The 14,030-nt window shown below is 45.0% G+C and overlaps 1 protein-coding gene across 1 annotated transcript in view; it reads left to right on the top strand.

Moving 5' to 3' along the window:
- Positions 1-2,838, top strand: part of Popdc3 (popeye domain containing 3) — a 32,247-nt gene extending 29,409 nt beyond the window's left edge. Inside the window, exons 3-4 of the mRNA XM_059272937.1 lie at positions 852-960; positions 2,055-2,838. Coding sequence (XP_059128920.1) covers positions 852-960; positions 2,055-2,336 — 391 coding nt within the window. The 3' untranslated portion in view covers positions 2,337-2,838. The remainder of the gene's footprint in view (positions 1-851; positions 961-2,054) is intronic.
- Positions 2,839-14,030: the final 11,192 nt, after the last annotated feature.

Below are 14,030 nucleotides of genomic sequence, written 5' to 3'. Positions count from 1 at the left end.
TAGCAGCCTGAGACTTGGAGAAACCTTTGAGACAGGAGTCATAGGTGTGGACATTTAGAAGACAGGGTATTGTTTACTTGAATCAGGAAATAATCTAGAGTCTTACTCTTTCCTCTTAGAAATAAAGTCCCCAGGCCTTAAAATGATGCATGAATTCAGTTCTATGGATTCAGTACCTGCATTGTAGCTAGTCACTGGATGTCAAGGAGGAGGAGGCAGCTTGAATGGACACAACCTTCATTGGTACACAAAGGATTTTAGGTAGACTCTTCTGACATTCTGTTTCATGCCTGGGAACTTCTAATTTTATATTATCAAGTTTATTTAGTAAATTCTGTCATTTGCCCCCTCGTGTGAAGTAGGAGTGAGGACTCCATGAGTATGTGTATGTATGTATAGACTCTAAACTTGGAACAGTTTGAGGGGGCAAACACTAATATGTTTTTTATGGAATTGATAAGATTAAACCTGTAACTCACAGAGCTGCGTGTAGCAGATCTCCACCGTGCTCCTAAACGCCCTCCCACATAATCAGAAAATCTGACTGAGTACACTCAAGTTTTGTGCCAAAGCACAGTAAACACATGGACTAGACTCACCTCATCCATGTGCAACCTGATGACGTTTTGGCAAATTTCACTGACTGCTGTTCCAGATGTTTAAGGGAGGAGTATCTGTGCACAAATCTCATAGGGTAACTAAGGTAGTACATGAATTCAATATTTTGTTCTTCAAAATTCAACAGGGAAGAAGTCACCAGAGGCTGGAGGGATATTCCCCCACAACACCCCCCCCCCAAATGTGTTTGTACTTCCTTCTCCCTCACAGAAGATGTTCTTGTGTCTTGCTAGGATCAGAGTGACAGCTGATGGCGAATTCCTGCATTACATCCTCCCCTTTCAGTTCCTGGATTCTCCGGAGTGGGATTCACTGAGACCCACAGAGGAAGGCATTTTTCAGGTGAGGGCCAAACAGGCTGCATGGTTAACACCCCAGTCTTCTGAACAGATGAATCTCAGTCCCGAAGCAGCAGGCATACCGACAGAGCAGCACACAGTGCAGCTTTAATTTATATTTGACTTTGGGATGCAGTTTGTTTCATGCACGCTTCCCAGTTCTGAGTCCTGTTGACTGACGTTTCGGTCACAGAGAGAACGGGGCCAGACGTGGCAGGAAGGAGTCAGTGAATTCTCTCTGGACTTCCTGTGCTGAACCTCCCATCTGGGGGTTAATATGGAATAACTAAGATCTGACTTTGAACACTGTTGGCGGGTGTGATACTTTAGAAAACGCCAAGAGAAGAAACTGCACTTACTACAAAAGAAATGGATTTTGAAATTTAAGATGCCGATGGGCTTCAGTTTTCTCTAAACTTGCTGTCACTTCTGGCCGTCATGTGGTGTGAGACAGTCATTCCAGTTGGTTCCATTTATTATGCTATTCTGTTTTCTATAAGTCAAAACACACATGTATATGCAAACTCATGTAAATGTGCAAAGGTGGTATTTGTAAATTCCATATTGTAGTAGAGAAACCAAGTTAGGGTTAAATGCCCACAATCTTCATATTTAGGTATCTTTCTCAGCTATTAGCCAGCTTTACTCTTTTATTTTAATATCAAGTAGCTTTGCAAAATGCAAGACATAATCAAGAGGAGCACTGAGATTAGATAAGTAAATTATGTTGTTTATTTTATTATTTAATATCTTAAGCTTTTACAATATTTTTTAACAATAGAGGATAACAAGAAATTCAGTTAAAATTTGGGGCAGAAGAATGTGATTGAAGGAGCTGGAGAGATGGCTCAGTGGTTAAGAGCACTGGCTGCTCTTGCAGAGACATGGGTTCAGTTCCCAGCGTCCACATGGCAGCTGGTACCATCTGTAACTCCAGTTCCAGGGTATCTGGCGCCCTCTTCTGGCCACTGTGGGCACTGCACACATGTGGTGTACATAGATGGAGGCCAAACACTCAAACACACAAAAATAAATCTTTAGTAACTGAGTTTGAATTTCTTGCTTCCTAGTTTGTTTTATGTGTCTTTGTGTTTTTAGGTGACCCTCACAGCAGAAACCGATTGTCGGTATGTGTCCTGGAGGAGAAAAAAATTGTACCTGCTCTTCGCTCAGCACCGCTACATCTCTCGCCTCTTTTCCATCTTGATTGGCAGTGATATTGCAGACAAACTCTATGCCTTGAACGACAGGGTATATACAGGGAAAAAACATCACTATGACATTCGGTTACCCAACTACTATCAAATGTCAAGTCCAGACTTGTCCAGATCACCCCTGACGGAACAGTTTCGGAATTCCAGACAACACTGTAACCAATGACATCACAACCTGAAGCTGTATGACGACCATGAAACAGACTTCATCATTCCCCAGACAAGTCAGCACACTGATATTTTTATAACTTAAATTCGGAGTCTAGATGCCATTGCCAGCTGTTTGATTCAATTTAACTTTTGCTTTGCAAATAAAACTCACAAATTTTCCTGTATTCCTTGCTGTTATGATGGGATAGGAAGATGAATAATGACGGGCAGCTTGCCCTTTTTCTGCATCAGAACTGGGAGAATGTAATTTCTCATTCTCCAGTACTTTTTCAAACATGCTGTCTTGTGCTGTTGGCCCAGGAGAAGCAGTTAGCAAATGATCTCAACATGAGAGCAGGTTGGTACCGTCCACAGACCCATTTCTAGAATCCGCTTTTTTTTGCGACAATCTCTGACAAATGTAAGTTCCATTGTTGGTGTGGGAGGCAGTTATTTCTTTTACATGTGAAGCTCTTTGATGTGACTAAAAAGTAGAATAAATATGAGAAATGATAACACACGGATTTGAAGGCTGCTTTCTTGCAACAAACAAGTCCTGGGCTTACGCTTTACAGTGACCATTAAAAGAGGCGACTCTTAGAAAGCAAAACTGCACATGAGTCGCTGAGTGAAAAGAACACCCACAAACAGATGGCAGAGTGCATGTCCTTTGAGCTCCGTGTGCTCAGCTGCTGAGCCAGCCATTTGCCTGCCGGGGGTGGGGGTTGGGGGGTGGGAGGGTGGGGTGTGTGTGTGGGGGGGTGTTGGTCACAGTGAGTTCTCAGCTCTGGAAGAAGCGCTTGAGAAAGAGATCCTTAGGTGCAGATCTGATCCCTGTCTTTGGAAAACTGGCTTTCTGAAGCTCATATGCAGTGGTCCTCCATAGAAAGATCTGTACAGATTTGACAAATAGGCCTTGTGCCTTGCTTGTGGCTCTGGGTTATAAGCTGGGCTGATGATAGCTGTATCCAGTGACAGAAGAGATTCATCCCTCACAGAGCTTACATCCTGGGGGCAAGAGAGAAGATAAACCAGAAAGCTTCTGGATACCTAGTGATGGGGTCGGGTCAAGGGAAACCAGAGGAAGCAGATGGGGGAGGGCTGACGGGTTAGGGTGAAGATCTCAGCAAGAAGGCGACGCTTACCAAAGACCTGGAGGAGAGAACCTTCTATTGCAGACGCCGAGGAAGGGAAGCACATGCAGGCTCCTAGGCAGAGCATGGCTGGCCAGGTCAGGGCCCGTGGGAAAGCCAGCATGGCTACAGCAGAATGAGCACAAAGAAGAGAAGGTAACTGTAGGAAGGGTGGGTGGGGACGATCAGTCATGGGTGTTGTTTGCCCTACGGCGCTGCTCCTTGTGGTTGGTTGCCGCCCGCGGCGGCCATGCCAGAGGAGGAGCGTGCTGATTGAAAGAATCACAGCCATGGTTACCTTTTTAGAGCTTTATTGGGGGGAGGGGGAGAGAGAGAGAGAAGGGGGCTGATGGGAGGAAGGAGCGGAAAGGAGAGGGGCGCACAGAGGGCCCACCTGCTTTTTTAGGCTGGGAGCTGTCGAAGGCTGATGATGTAATTAAGGACAGAATCCTTACATCCCAGACTTTCACCTATTATAAAAAAAAAAACAACAACAACAGGTAGATGGGACTAGGGGTGTCGTTCCTCACAAAAACTGCTTCCAGCTGACTTTTGGACGTTGGTTGGCTCTGGGGGGAATGGAGAAGGGGAGTTTTCCGAGGTAGACAGGCATTGTGGGATGCTGTCTGTCATCCGTTTGCTCTGGAGACATGAATCCCTCTTGGCTGTGACTGGGAACTTTCTGTTTGACAAGATGCTGGTGACACAGAAAAAACTTTGAGAGATAAAAGAATCATTATTATTTTTGGAGTTGGCATTTATCTGAGGTAGATCTGGCCTGTCCCTATGGATTTTGAAACATGTTAAGCTTTATCAGAGACAGATTATTTTAAAGCACCTGTTTCCTTTACTAGTTCAGCATCTAGGAGACAGGTGATCAATTGTTAAAAGCATCTTATAGTAATAGATGTTTACATTAAAGTCTTTTTGTATCGCCCAGACGCTTTTGGGTCTGTTACAGTTTAGCTGTTACAGTTTCTTACTTGATGATTTTTGGACTCCAGTTCTGTCCTTACAATGGGGACTTGGACTTGTGTTCAGCAGTACTGTGGGGTTTGAAACAGAACAGTGATGTGTTCTGCCCTGTGATCACCTGATGGCCTGCTGAGGACAGGGAATATCAGGAGTGAGAGTCAGATGCCCCTGAACCCTGAATCTGAGTCTGGACTCAAGGGACCGGTCTTGGCTAGAGATACAGCTCTGAGAGGCTTAGCAGTTGATGGTATCTGAACTCACCAGGAGATGCCAAGTGAGAGTGGATCAGGACAAAAGTGGCGCCAGGATCTTACCCGTGAGGATTTCCTTAGTGAAGAGGGTAGGGACGTCAGCAGAGGGCATGGAGGAGCAGCCGGTGAAGCAGCAAGGACACCAAGGGAGCACGAAGTTCCAGAGCCAAGTGAAGACATTGGCCCACAGACCCATTTCTAGAATCTGTTTTTTGGATTTTTTTTTTTTTTTGTGACAATCTCTGACAAATGTAAGTTCCATTGTTGGGTGTGGGAAGCAGTTATTTCTTTTACATGTGAAGCTCTTTGATGCGACTAAAAAGTAGAATAAATGTAAGAAATGATAACACGCCAATTTGAAGGCTACTTTTTTGCTACAAACAAGTCCCAAGTTTTAATTTTAAAATTTCATCCCTGCTAATGTCTCACCTGGTGTTACATTGTCAGTTGGTCTTAACATCTGAAAGACACAGAGACCCGACTTCCCCCAGAGCCACTGTGAGGAAGGAACAATGAGGCGTCTTTAATGTGGTTGAGAGGTTGCGCAGTAGGAGGTCTGGAATAAACCAGTGAACTGAGCAAGGAGGAAGGATGCTGAGAACTTCACCAGGAACACTGTGGTAGAGTGGTAACAGGTAAGAGCTGGGTGAAAATGGACCAAAGAGGAGTGGGAGGCAAGACACAAGAAGAGCAGAAACAGATAGGCTCTCCAAGCACTTCTGATCTGAAGAGAAACTGAAATGGTCAGTCACCTGAGCAAGAAGTGGGGTTACGAAAGAGATGGTTATCGCTGATGAAGACATGAGAACAAGGCACCTAATGGAAATGGCATGATCTCAAAGTGGGGTGCACTGCTTGAGTGCTGCTCTTGAGTGGGTGAGTGAGGAAGGGGTCCAGAGTCCTTAGACAGGACTGCAGCCGTCACAGATATACACGAGGCATAATTGACAGAACACAGATGTCGGCAAGCGGGATAGGTGGTACAGGCCTGACATTCTGCTCTCTCAGACACCTCCAACGTAAAGCCAGGAAGGGGCTGGGGAGAAGTTCGCCAAGTGCATCTGCTGGAAATGGGATGGCAGAGCAAGGTCTGTGTCACCCGTGGGAATGAGCTGTTGGATAGTGCAAGTCCAGCATGAACTAAGAATGGCACAGCATGCTGTCCTCTCTGGCCACACGTGGCCACAGCAGTTCTTAAGCAAACGGACAGTCAGACACTGTGGCAGCCATCTTCTGGTGTAGTCACACCTTCACCATAGCTCTGGGAGAAGTTCGGGTCTCTGTGTCCTTAAGACTTGGTTGCAGTTAAGCAACAAATTCCCGCCTTACATTAATCCCAGGTGATAATGTAATACCTTGGGTTACCCCAGGTAATAATTTAGCAGGAATTAACTATGAGCTAGCCTTCTAACTACGAAAGTCACTGAGAACAAAACCACAACGATCAGATCACACAGCAGGAAGAGAATGAGATAGCTTATAGATGAATTTTCCAGAAATCTGTTTTTAAGAAAGGACACAAATGCAAGGGGATGGGGGGTCTTAGAGGGAGAGAGGGACACTACATCGGACCTCCACCACCTCCACTGTCTCGGAGGGTTGTACCAACCCCTGTACTGACACATGTGCTGTGATCCAACACATTCGTTTGTTTACAGGTTTTCTAACCCAGTAAAAAGTAGAAGCAAAAGACTCCATGGTAACCCCCTGTAGCTGGAGTTTTCTCCAGTCCTGCCCAGCACCACAGACCCCGCAACCACTTACAAAACAATCACTCAGAAACTTACATTAATTAAACTGCTCGCCAATTAGCTCAGGCCTACCATTGACTAGCTCTTACACTTAACTCAACCCATTTCTGTTAATCTATATGTCGCCACGTGTTCCGTGGCTTTACCTGTGTGCCATTACATGCTGCTCCCTGGACGGCAGGCTGGCGTCTCCTCCTGGCTTCCACCTCCCAGCCTCTCTTCTCTGTTTGTCCCCCCTATCCCATACCAATCAGTGTTTTATTTATCCATCAATCATAGCAACATATATTCACAACACACAGGACATCTCACAGCAAACCCCCTTGTAACTACACTGTGTGTCTAATAGGAAATGTCTAGAAAACAATATTGTACTATCTCAAAATATTCTGATCAGTGCAGATGGAAAGCAGAAATGGGATCCTAGAAACTAGAGAAGTCCCCATGAACTGCCGCCCTGTGGTGCACAGAGAATTTAATTTCTATTAAAACTGGGCGTATTTTCACCTCTGTCTCCCATTGCTTGCAGTGAGAGGAGAGACACAAGGTGTGCTCCTGTGTTAAAAAGGCCTTACAGCTGTGGGTAGAAGACCTGCGTGTTTGAAGATAAATGGAGCCCTTCTTCAAAAAGCAAGAAGAATTTCAAATCAACAGAGCACTAAATAAGTTCGGGGCTTGCAAGCTGGAGACCCTCTGGAATCACCCATGTCACATGCTCAGAAAGCCGGTGCTTGCCAAGGGTTGAGCCCGACTTTAAAGAATTGGTATGACTGCCTTAAGATTTTTCTGTCCTTCGTTTTTGTGACCAAGAGGGACTCTGAAGGGCAGTGAGAGGAAAAAGGAGAGCCGGTGACACTAATGGACCCATAACCACCCACACCGCGCTCGCCAGTGGAGCTCCGAGGCTGCAGATCCATCTCACAGGCCTACTTCACTCCCGTTCCCTCAGAGCTATTCCCCGGAACTGATCTGACCCGTGTGCCCCGACTCCATAGCCTTGGGAACTTGCTCCCAAGATTACTCTACTGTGAAGAACAGCAGCTGCATCTCTGAGCATTGGTGCATTGTAGAAATATTCTCCCCTCTTCAGTGGTGGGGCGAAGGGAAGTTTGTGTGCTGTCCTCAGGATGAGCCCAGGGTATGCCAGGCTTACATCGCACACACCCAGAAGGGCAGAACCGAAAAAGAAGCTCCCCCCATATGTCCCCCCCTTCCCTCTCAATCTGTGTTGAACCTTCTCTTGTGGTGGCTTATTCCCATAATCCCAGCACTTGAGAAACTGAGGGAGAAGAAACGTAAGTCTGAGGCCAGCCTGGGCTACACGGTGAATTTCAAGCTAGCCTGGGCTATGAAATGAGCTCTTGCCTACAAAACAACAACAACAACAACACACACACACACACACATCACACGCACACATCACACACACACATACACACACATATCACACACCCATACACACATACACACACACACATATACACACACATCACACATACACACACACATCACACACACATATATACACACACACATCACACACACATACACACACACACACACACACACACACACACACACACACACACACACACACGGGGGTTGGAGAAAGAGCTAGCACTACTTGGGGATATAGCTCAGTGTTTGCCTAGCAAAGTCCTAAATTCAATCTCCGGTTCAAAAAAAAGCAAACAACAACAATGCTCCTGGCTTAGCTAAGAAAAGCCACAGGACAAACAAAACACTACAAAAGATGAGGGACGTGAGAAGTTTGGTTTGACCAGGACATACATCGTCATGTGGGACTAGACAGTGTTTTCTTTTTTTTTTTTTTTTTTTTTTTTTTTTTTTGGTTTTTCGAGACAGGGTTTCTCTGTGTAGCTTTGCGCCTTTCCTGGAACTCACTTGGTAGCCCAGACTGGCCTCGAACTCACAGAGATCCGCCTGGCTCTGCCTCCCGAGTGCTGGGATTAAAGGCGTGCGCCACCACCGCCCGGCTGACAGTGTTTTCTAATGAGCTCCATGTTTCCACAGACTGTGAGTTGTTTAAAATATGAACCTTCAGCCGGGTATAGTGGTGCATGCCCTTGTTTCCAGCATTCAGGAAGCAGAGGCAGAGGCAGGCAGAGCTCCATGAGTTTGAGGCCAGCCTGGTCTACACAACAAGTTCCAGGCCAGCCAGGGCTACACAGAGAAACCCTGTTTAAAAAACAAAGGCAACAACAACAAAAACCCTCCAGAGATGAAGTTCAAAATCAATACTGTTTTTATAAAAGATAGTTTTAGTATATTCTAAGTCCAATCGATTCTATTTTTCATTCTACTAAAATGTTATACATGTGTAAGCACAAATAAATATAGAGTTAATGTGATAGACCAAAACCACATAGTTATGAAACGATGCAGCAAGATTGAAACATTAATAAATTTTTATCATCTACCATACCACTACCATTTTAATGACAGCCTGCATATTTGTATATATATCATCACGATCCGAGGATAATTTGAAGTTTTATTACCACAGTAACTTTGATTACCTTAAAAGCCTACTATCTATATTAAAGACTGACAGAGAATATCAGCAAAAGTACATGTAATTCCATTTGCTTGCTCCTGGGAAGACTCCCATTTTATGTGTAGAGGTCAGAGGCTGCCTGTCGGCAAATGATAGCAGTCGAGTCTAATTCTTCTAGTCCTCCATTCTCCACAGTTTCCCTGACTTAGAGAGCATCCAAATGTCCCCAATCTGAATTGAAGAAAAAGTCAATGCCAAAATGCTAATTACACATCTTCTGAATTTGTCAGTGATTGCCGAGGAACGTTAGCCAACCAGGCGCCTTTCTCCTAAATCAGCAGCCTGGCTAGCTCCAGCTCAAATCGGTCCGCAAGTAAAATGCGTAATCACAGAGAATGCTACAGAGTTGGCCAGAATGAAAGAGCATGGCCAAGTTCTGTAAATTTGGGTGGTCCGTTTTCACTTCAGATATTTCCACAGCTCATGTGCGGTGTGTTTTCTAAGAAAACTCCCTCATCTCACGCATCAGCCTTGCGTGCCACCCATCACTCCCTTTGTAGAGAAAAATTCATTCAGTGTTTCTCGTGATTCTCTTTCCTTCCTCTTCTCTGGAGTAACACTTCATGCTCAATACAATTTTGTATGCTGGAGCTTTTTCACAAAAATACCTGGCTGCAAGACACAGCAGGTATTTTCAGTGTGTCGCAAGGGGTTTCCGAGGAACAGGATGTTACAGAGATGGAGCTGTTTCCCTTGAGGCAAAAGTTCAGCCAATGCACAGGCTTCGCATCTCTGCTCCTGAGAGAGGAACCTCCCTTGATTTCCTCCCTGAGCCTTGGGGGAGCAGTACCTGGCACATGACAGCAGCTTTGCCAACTATCTGTCTCACAGAAGGAAAGCAATTGTACCTGATCTTGCATCAAATCCTTCCCCAATCAGATCTCAACTAAGCAGTACCGCCGGCAGCTTCATCATTAAGTAAAATGGAAGGCCCGTGAAAATGCTATTTACACACACCTTGCCCCTCACGAATGCTGTTTGAACAATATTTATTCTGAATGTGGAGCCCCGAAGCAGTTCCTGCATTTCAAGGTAAAAAACCTGAATACTGATTTGCTAAGAGATGTTTTGTGCTGGAAATACTAAAAAATAAATGTAAGCACATTAAAATTTTTGAGGAGTATTTGAGCAACTCCGGACCATAAGCAGTCCAGCGCTTCCTGGGGCTGGGGCTAGGGAGGTGGAAGAGACAAATGGAAAGGATACAGGATTTGAGTGGTAAGTCCCTACTAGCTGTCAGCTGGTGGTTTCTGGCTGCATTGTGTACAGTGGCCTTTGATTTGCCACTAAGGAACTCAGGATCCTGGCATGCTCTCTGCCTAATGGCCTCCCAATTAATGTCTTCAAACAGAAACAGGCAATGGAGAATTATGCAAATTCTTCTGTTTTAAATGATAATTAGTGTAATTGCTTGTTGTATTTTTCCCTAAAAAATAAACAGTTTGGGGAACTCCTCTGACTTCACATTAAACCAGTTTCTATGCTGTTTCACTTATAAGCAATTTGTTCTGGCAAAAACTTACCCCTAATCTCGTGTCTGGTACAGAACAAATGCTCACTAAATTCTTATTTTAAAAAATGAACTGAGAAGATACTAATCCAGCATGCGCCATGGGCAAGCGCCTTTCCCCTAACCTGCCACTGACCTCATCCAGCAGTGATCTCACACCCTCTCCTCAGTGAGGGCAGAAAACATTTTTATCCTGTTACTTGAAAGAAGTTCCCAGCCAGGTGGTAGTGCTTGCCTTTGATCCCAGCACTGGTGAGGCAGAGGTAGAGTCTCTGAGTTTGAGGCCAGCCTGGTCTACAAAGTGAGTTCCAGAACTACACAGAGAAACCCTGTCTTGAAAAACCAAAAAGGAAAAAAAGAAATAAGGAAAAGAAGCCTCCAAATTCAACAATTGTTTGTAAGGAATCCTGTTTTTGTTTTCTCCTTTGACGAAGGTGTTCAGGATTGTTTATCTGTCCCTAGTTCCCCTTGGATCTGGTTTCTGGTCATCTGGACTGGAGCCCCAGGAGTGTGGCATATGGCCCAGCTGTTGGCTCTGACATGCAGAGGTCTGCATTCTTCCTCCTCCGCGGACTGACCTTAGGCATTTCCTACCACATGACCACTCTGGGTGAATTAATGAATTATGAATAAATGAATGGGTTCTGGAGGAATCTTGGGTTATCACCTCTATCCCTTCACTGTTCCTTCCTCCTTGCACACCTTTCTCAAATTGTTCCTGTTCTGCCATTAGTCACCTAGACGGGGGTGTAGGGGGGTGGGGGGGTTGGGTGAGTGTGGAGGTGGGGAAGGTAGAACTGGAGAATACGGGGTAGGCAGAGGAGTGGGATGTCGCTGTCAACAGGCAGGCACCATAATTCTAATAAAATGACCCAATGTGGAAGGATATTAAATGCCATTCGTTATTTATTCCTTGTATTAGAAAATAGTATGACTGTACCATCAACAAATTGAATGGAAGAACATAAAGAGGTCATTCCGCCATCGTAAGCCATTTCTATTGACATGTTGGGTTTTTTCTATTTTTCTCATTCATAATAATTTAAGTTTTCAAATATAATTTTTTAAAAACTATGTGCTATTTCTTCAATGGAAAAATGTGTATTATTTCTCCTGTTGCAAGTACACTCAATTTTTCAACCTCCTGACATTCTCCCAATTGTATATGAACCACACACTGGGCACACTAGATCTGAAAGTTAAACTAGGCATGGCCCCTGGCCTCCAGTAACTTACGGGTTAGAAGAAGAGACACTGGAACCCAAATCTGTAAAAGTAGCGAGTGGTTGAGGCCATGAGACACAGACAAACTGTTCTGGGGCAACAAATATCACAATGCCACGTATAAAAAGTTGAGAAACACTTTAGGATGTAGGCATAGGCAAGAACTTCTTGAAAAGGACTCCAATTATTCAAGAAATAATTCCAAGAACTGACCAATGGGACTTTGTGGATGAAAAGGCTTCTGCTCAGTAAAATGGAAAGACGGGGTATGGAATTAGGGATGGAGGTGTATTTACCATCTTCACATTGGATGGGATTAATATCTGGAATCATAAAGAACTCCAAAAATTAAACACCAAAAATAAATATATTAATAAAGGAGAAAATGAACAGTCCTGAAAAGAAAATACAAATGACCAATAAACATCTGAACAATGTTTAATATCTCTAGCCACGTGGGAGAGGCACATGGAGAAGACACTGATTCCATCTCACCCCAGTCTGACGGTGACAATCAAGGAAACCATGACAACAAACGCTGAATGGGGCTGTGATACAGGACCGATACACTGCTGGCAGGGACGTGAACTGTGCACCCACGGAAGTCCCAGGACCGAGACACACTGCTGGCGGGAACCTGAACTATGTGCACCCCACGGAAGTCCTGGGACCGAGACACACTGCTGGCGGGAACCTGAACTGTGCACCCACGGAAGTCCCGGGACCGAGACACACTGCTGGCGGGAACCTGAACTGTGCACCCACGGAAGTCCTGGGACCGAGACACACTGCTGGCGGGAACCTGAACTGTGCACCCACGGAAGTCCCGGGACCGAGACACACTGCTGGCGGGAACCTGAACTGTGTACCCACGGAAGTCTGTGTGGCGGGATTACCACATGATCCAGCTATACCACTCCTGGAATCAGAGTGCGCGCAGCACAGAAATACTTACACATCCATGTTTACTGCTGCACTGTTCACAACAGCCGAGACATGGAACCAGCCAAGATGCTAATCCGTGCATGAATGGATAAAGAAAATGTAATTCATAGAGACAAAGGTATTTTATTCCACCACAAATAAGAATGAAACTATGTCACTTGTGGGAAAATGGGTAGAACTGGAGACCATCGTGTTAGTGGAGTGAGCCAGACCCAGAAAGACAAATGTTACAAAGTCTCACATATACACAATATAGATTCAAATATAAGTGTATATATATGAGGTGAAAAGGTGGGAGGGGCCATTGCGGGTGTTTTAGTTACTGTTGGATTGCTGTGAGGAGACACCATGATGAGGGCCACACAGAAGAAAGCATTTACTTGAGGGCTGGCTTACACTCGCAGAGGGTGAGCCCATTACCATCACGGCAGGGAGCACGGCAGCAGACAGGTGCTAGAGCAGTAGCTGAGAGCTCATGTGGGATCCACAAGCAGCAGGCAGAGAGACAGAGACGGAGATTGGGCCAGGCATGGGCTTTTGAACCTCAGAGTCCACCCCACATCTCCTCCAGTCCCAATCCTTCCTAAACAGTCCACCAACCGGGAACAAAATACTCAGATACATGAGCCTATGGCCCCATTCTCATTGAAACCTCTGCAAAGGGGGCAAGACGGGGTATAAAGTGAGGGGGGGACATGACGCTTTTTTCTTATTCCTAATCTACCTTCAAACACACATGTGTGTACACGTACGACATGAAGGCAGAAGTGGTTCTGCCAGAGGGGAAGGGGAAGGTGAAGAAGGAGAAGGAGAACATGGCTGGTGGAGAGGCACAAACATATGCACATGTGCATATGGAATGAAAATGTCATAAGGAAATCCATTTTGTATGTTAACTAAAAGTTCTAAGATGTTAAAATATTAAAAAGACAACAAGTGGAAGACACATGTCGACATGCTGAGTCATTAGTAACGTAAGCTCTGATGCCAAGTGGTTAACAGCCGTGTTTTCTACTGAGTTTTCCCGTTCCCTAGCCCCATTTTCTAGGCATCCGAAGTGTTATTCATTAAACCAAGTCATTTAAAAACGTCAAAACATCTGTGGGATTTCCTGGCATATTTAAATGCTCTGCTGCTTTCAGATGCCAGTTTCTTAGCTCATAATGTATTCATACACTTCTTGTGAGATAGAGTAGTGTAGCCGATAGAGAGAAGAGCTTTAAAACACACACTCGCAAGTGCCCAAGAACAGCTTCGTTTGGGGTTAGAAACTTTCCCTATATTGCTTTCCCACACTCTGAACAGACTCAATCACTCTCAGAGCTCCCGTGCAAACATTTTTA

This window comes from Peromyscus eremicus, chromosome 8b (assembly GCF_949786415.1).
Source record: "Peromyscus eremicus chromosome 8b, PerEre_H2_v1, whole genome shotgun sequence".
Taxonomy (NCBI): domain Eukaryota; kingdom Metazoa; phylum Chordata; class Mammalia; order Rodentia; family Cricetidae; genus Peromyscus; species Peromyscus eremicus.
Note: the sequence above shows the minus strand (reverse complement) of the source record. Positions and strands in the feature narration are given on the sequence as shown.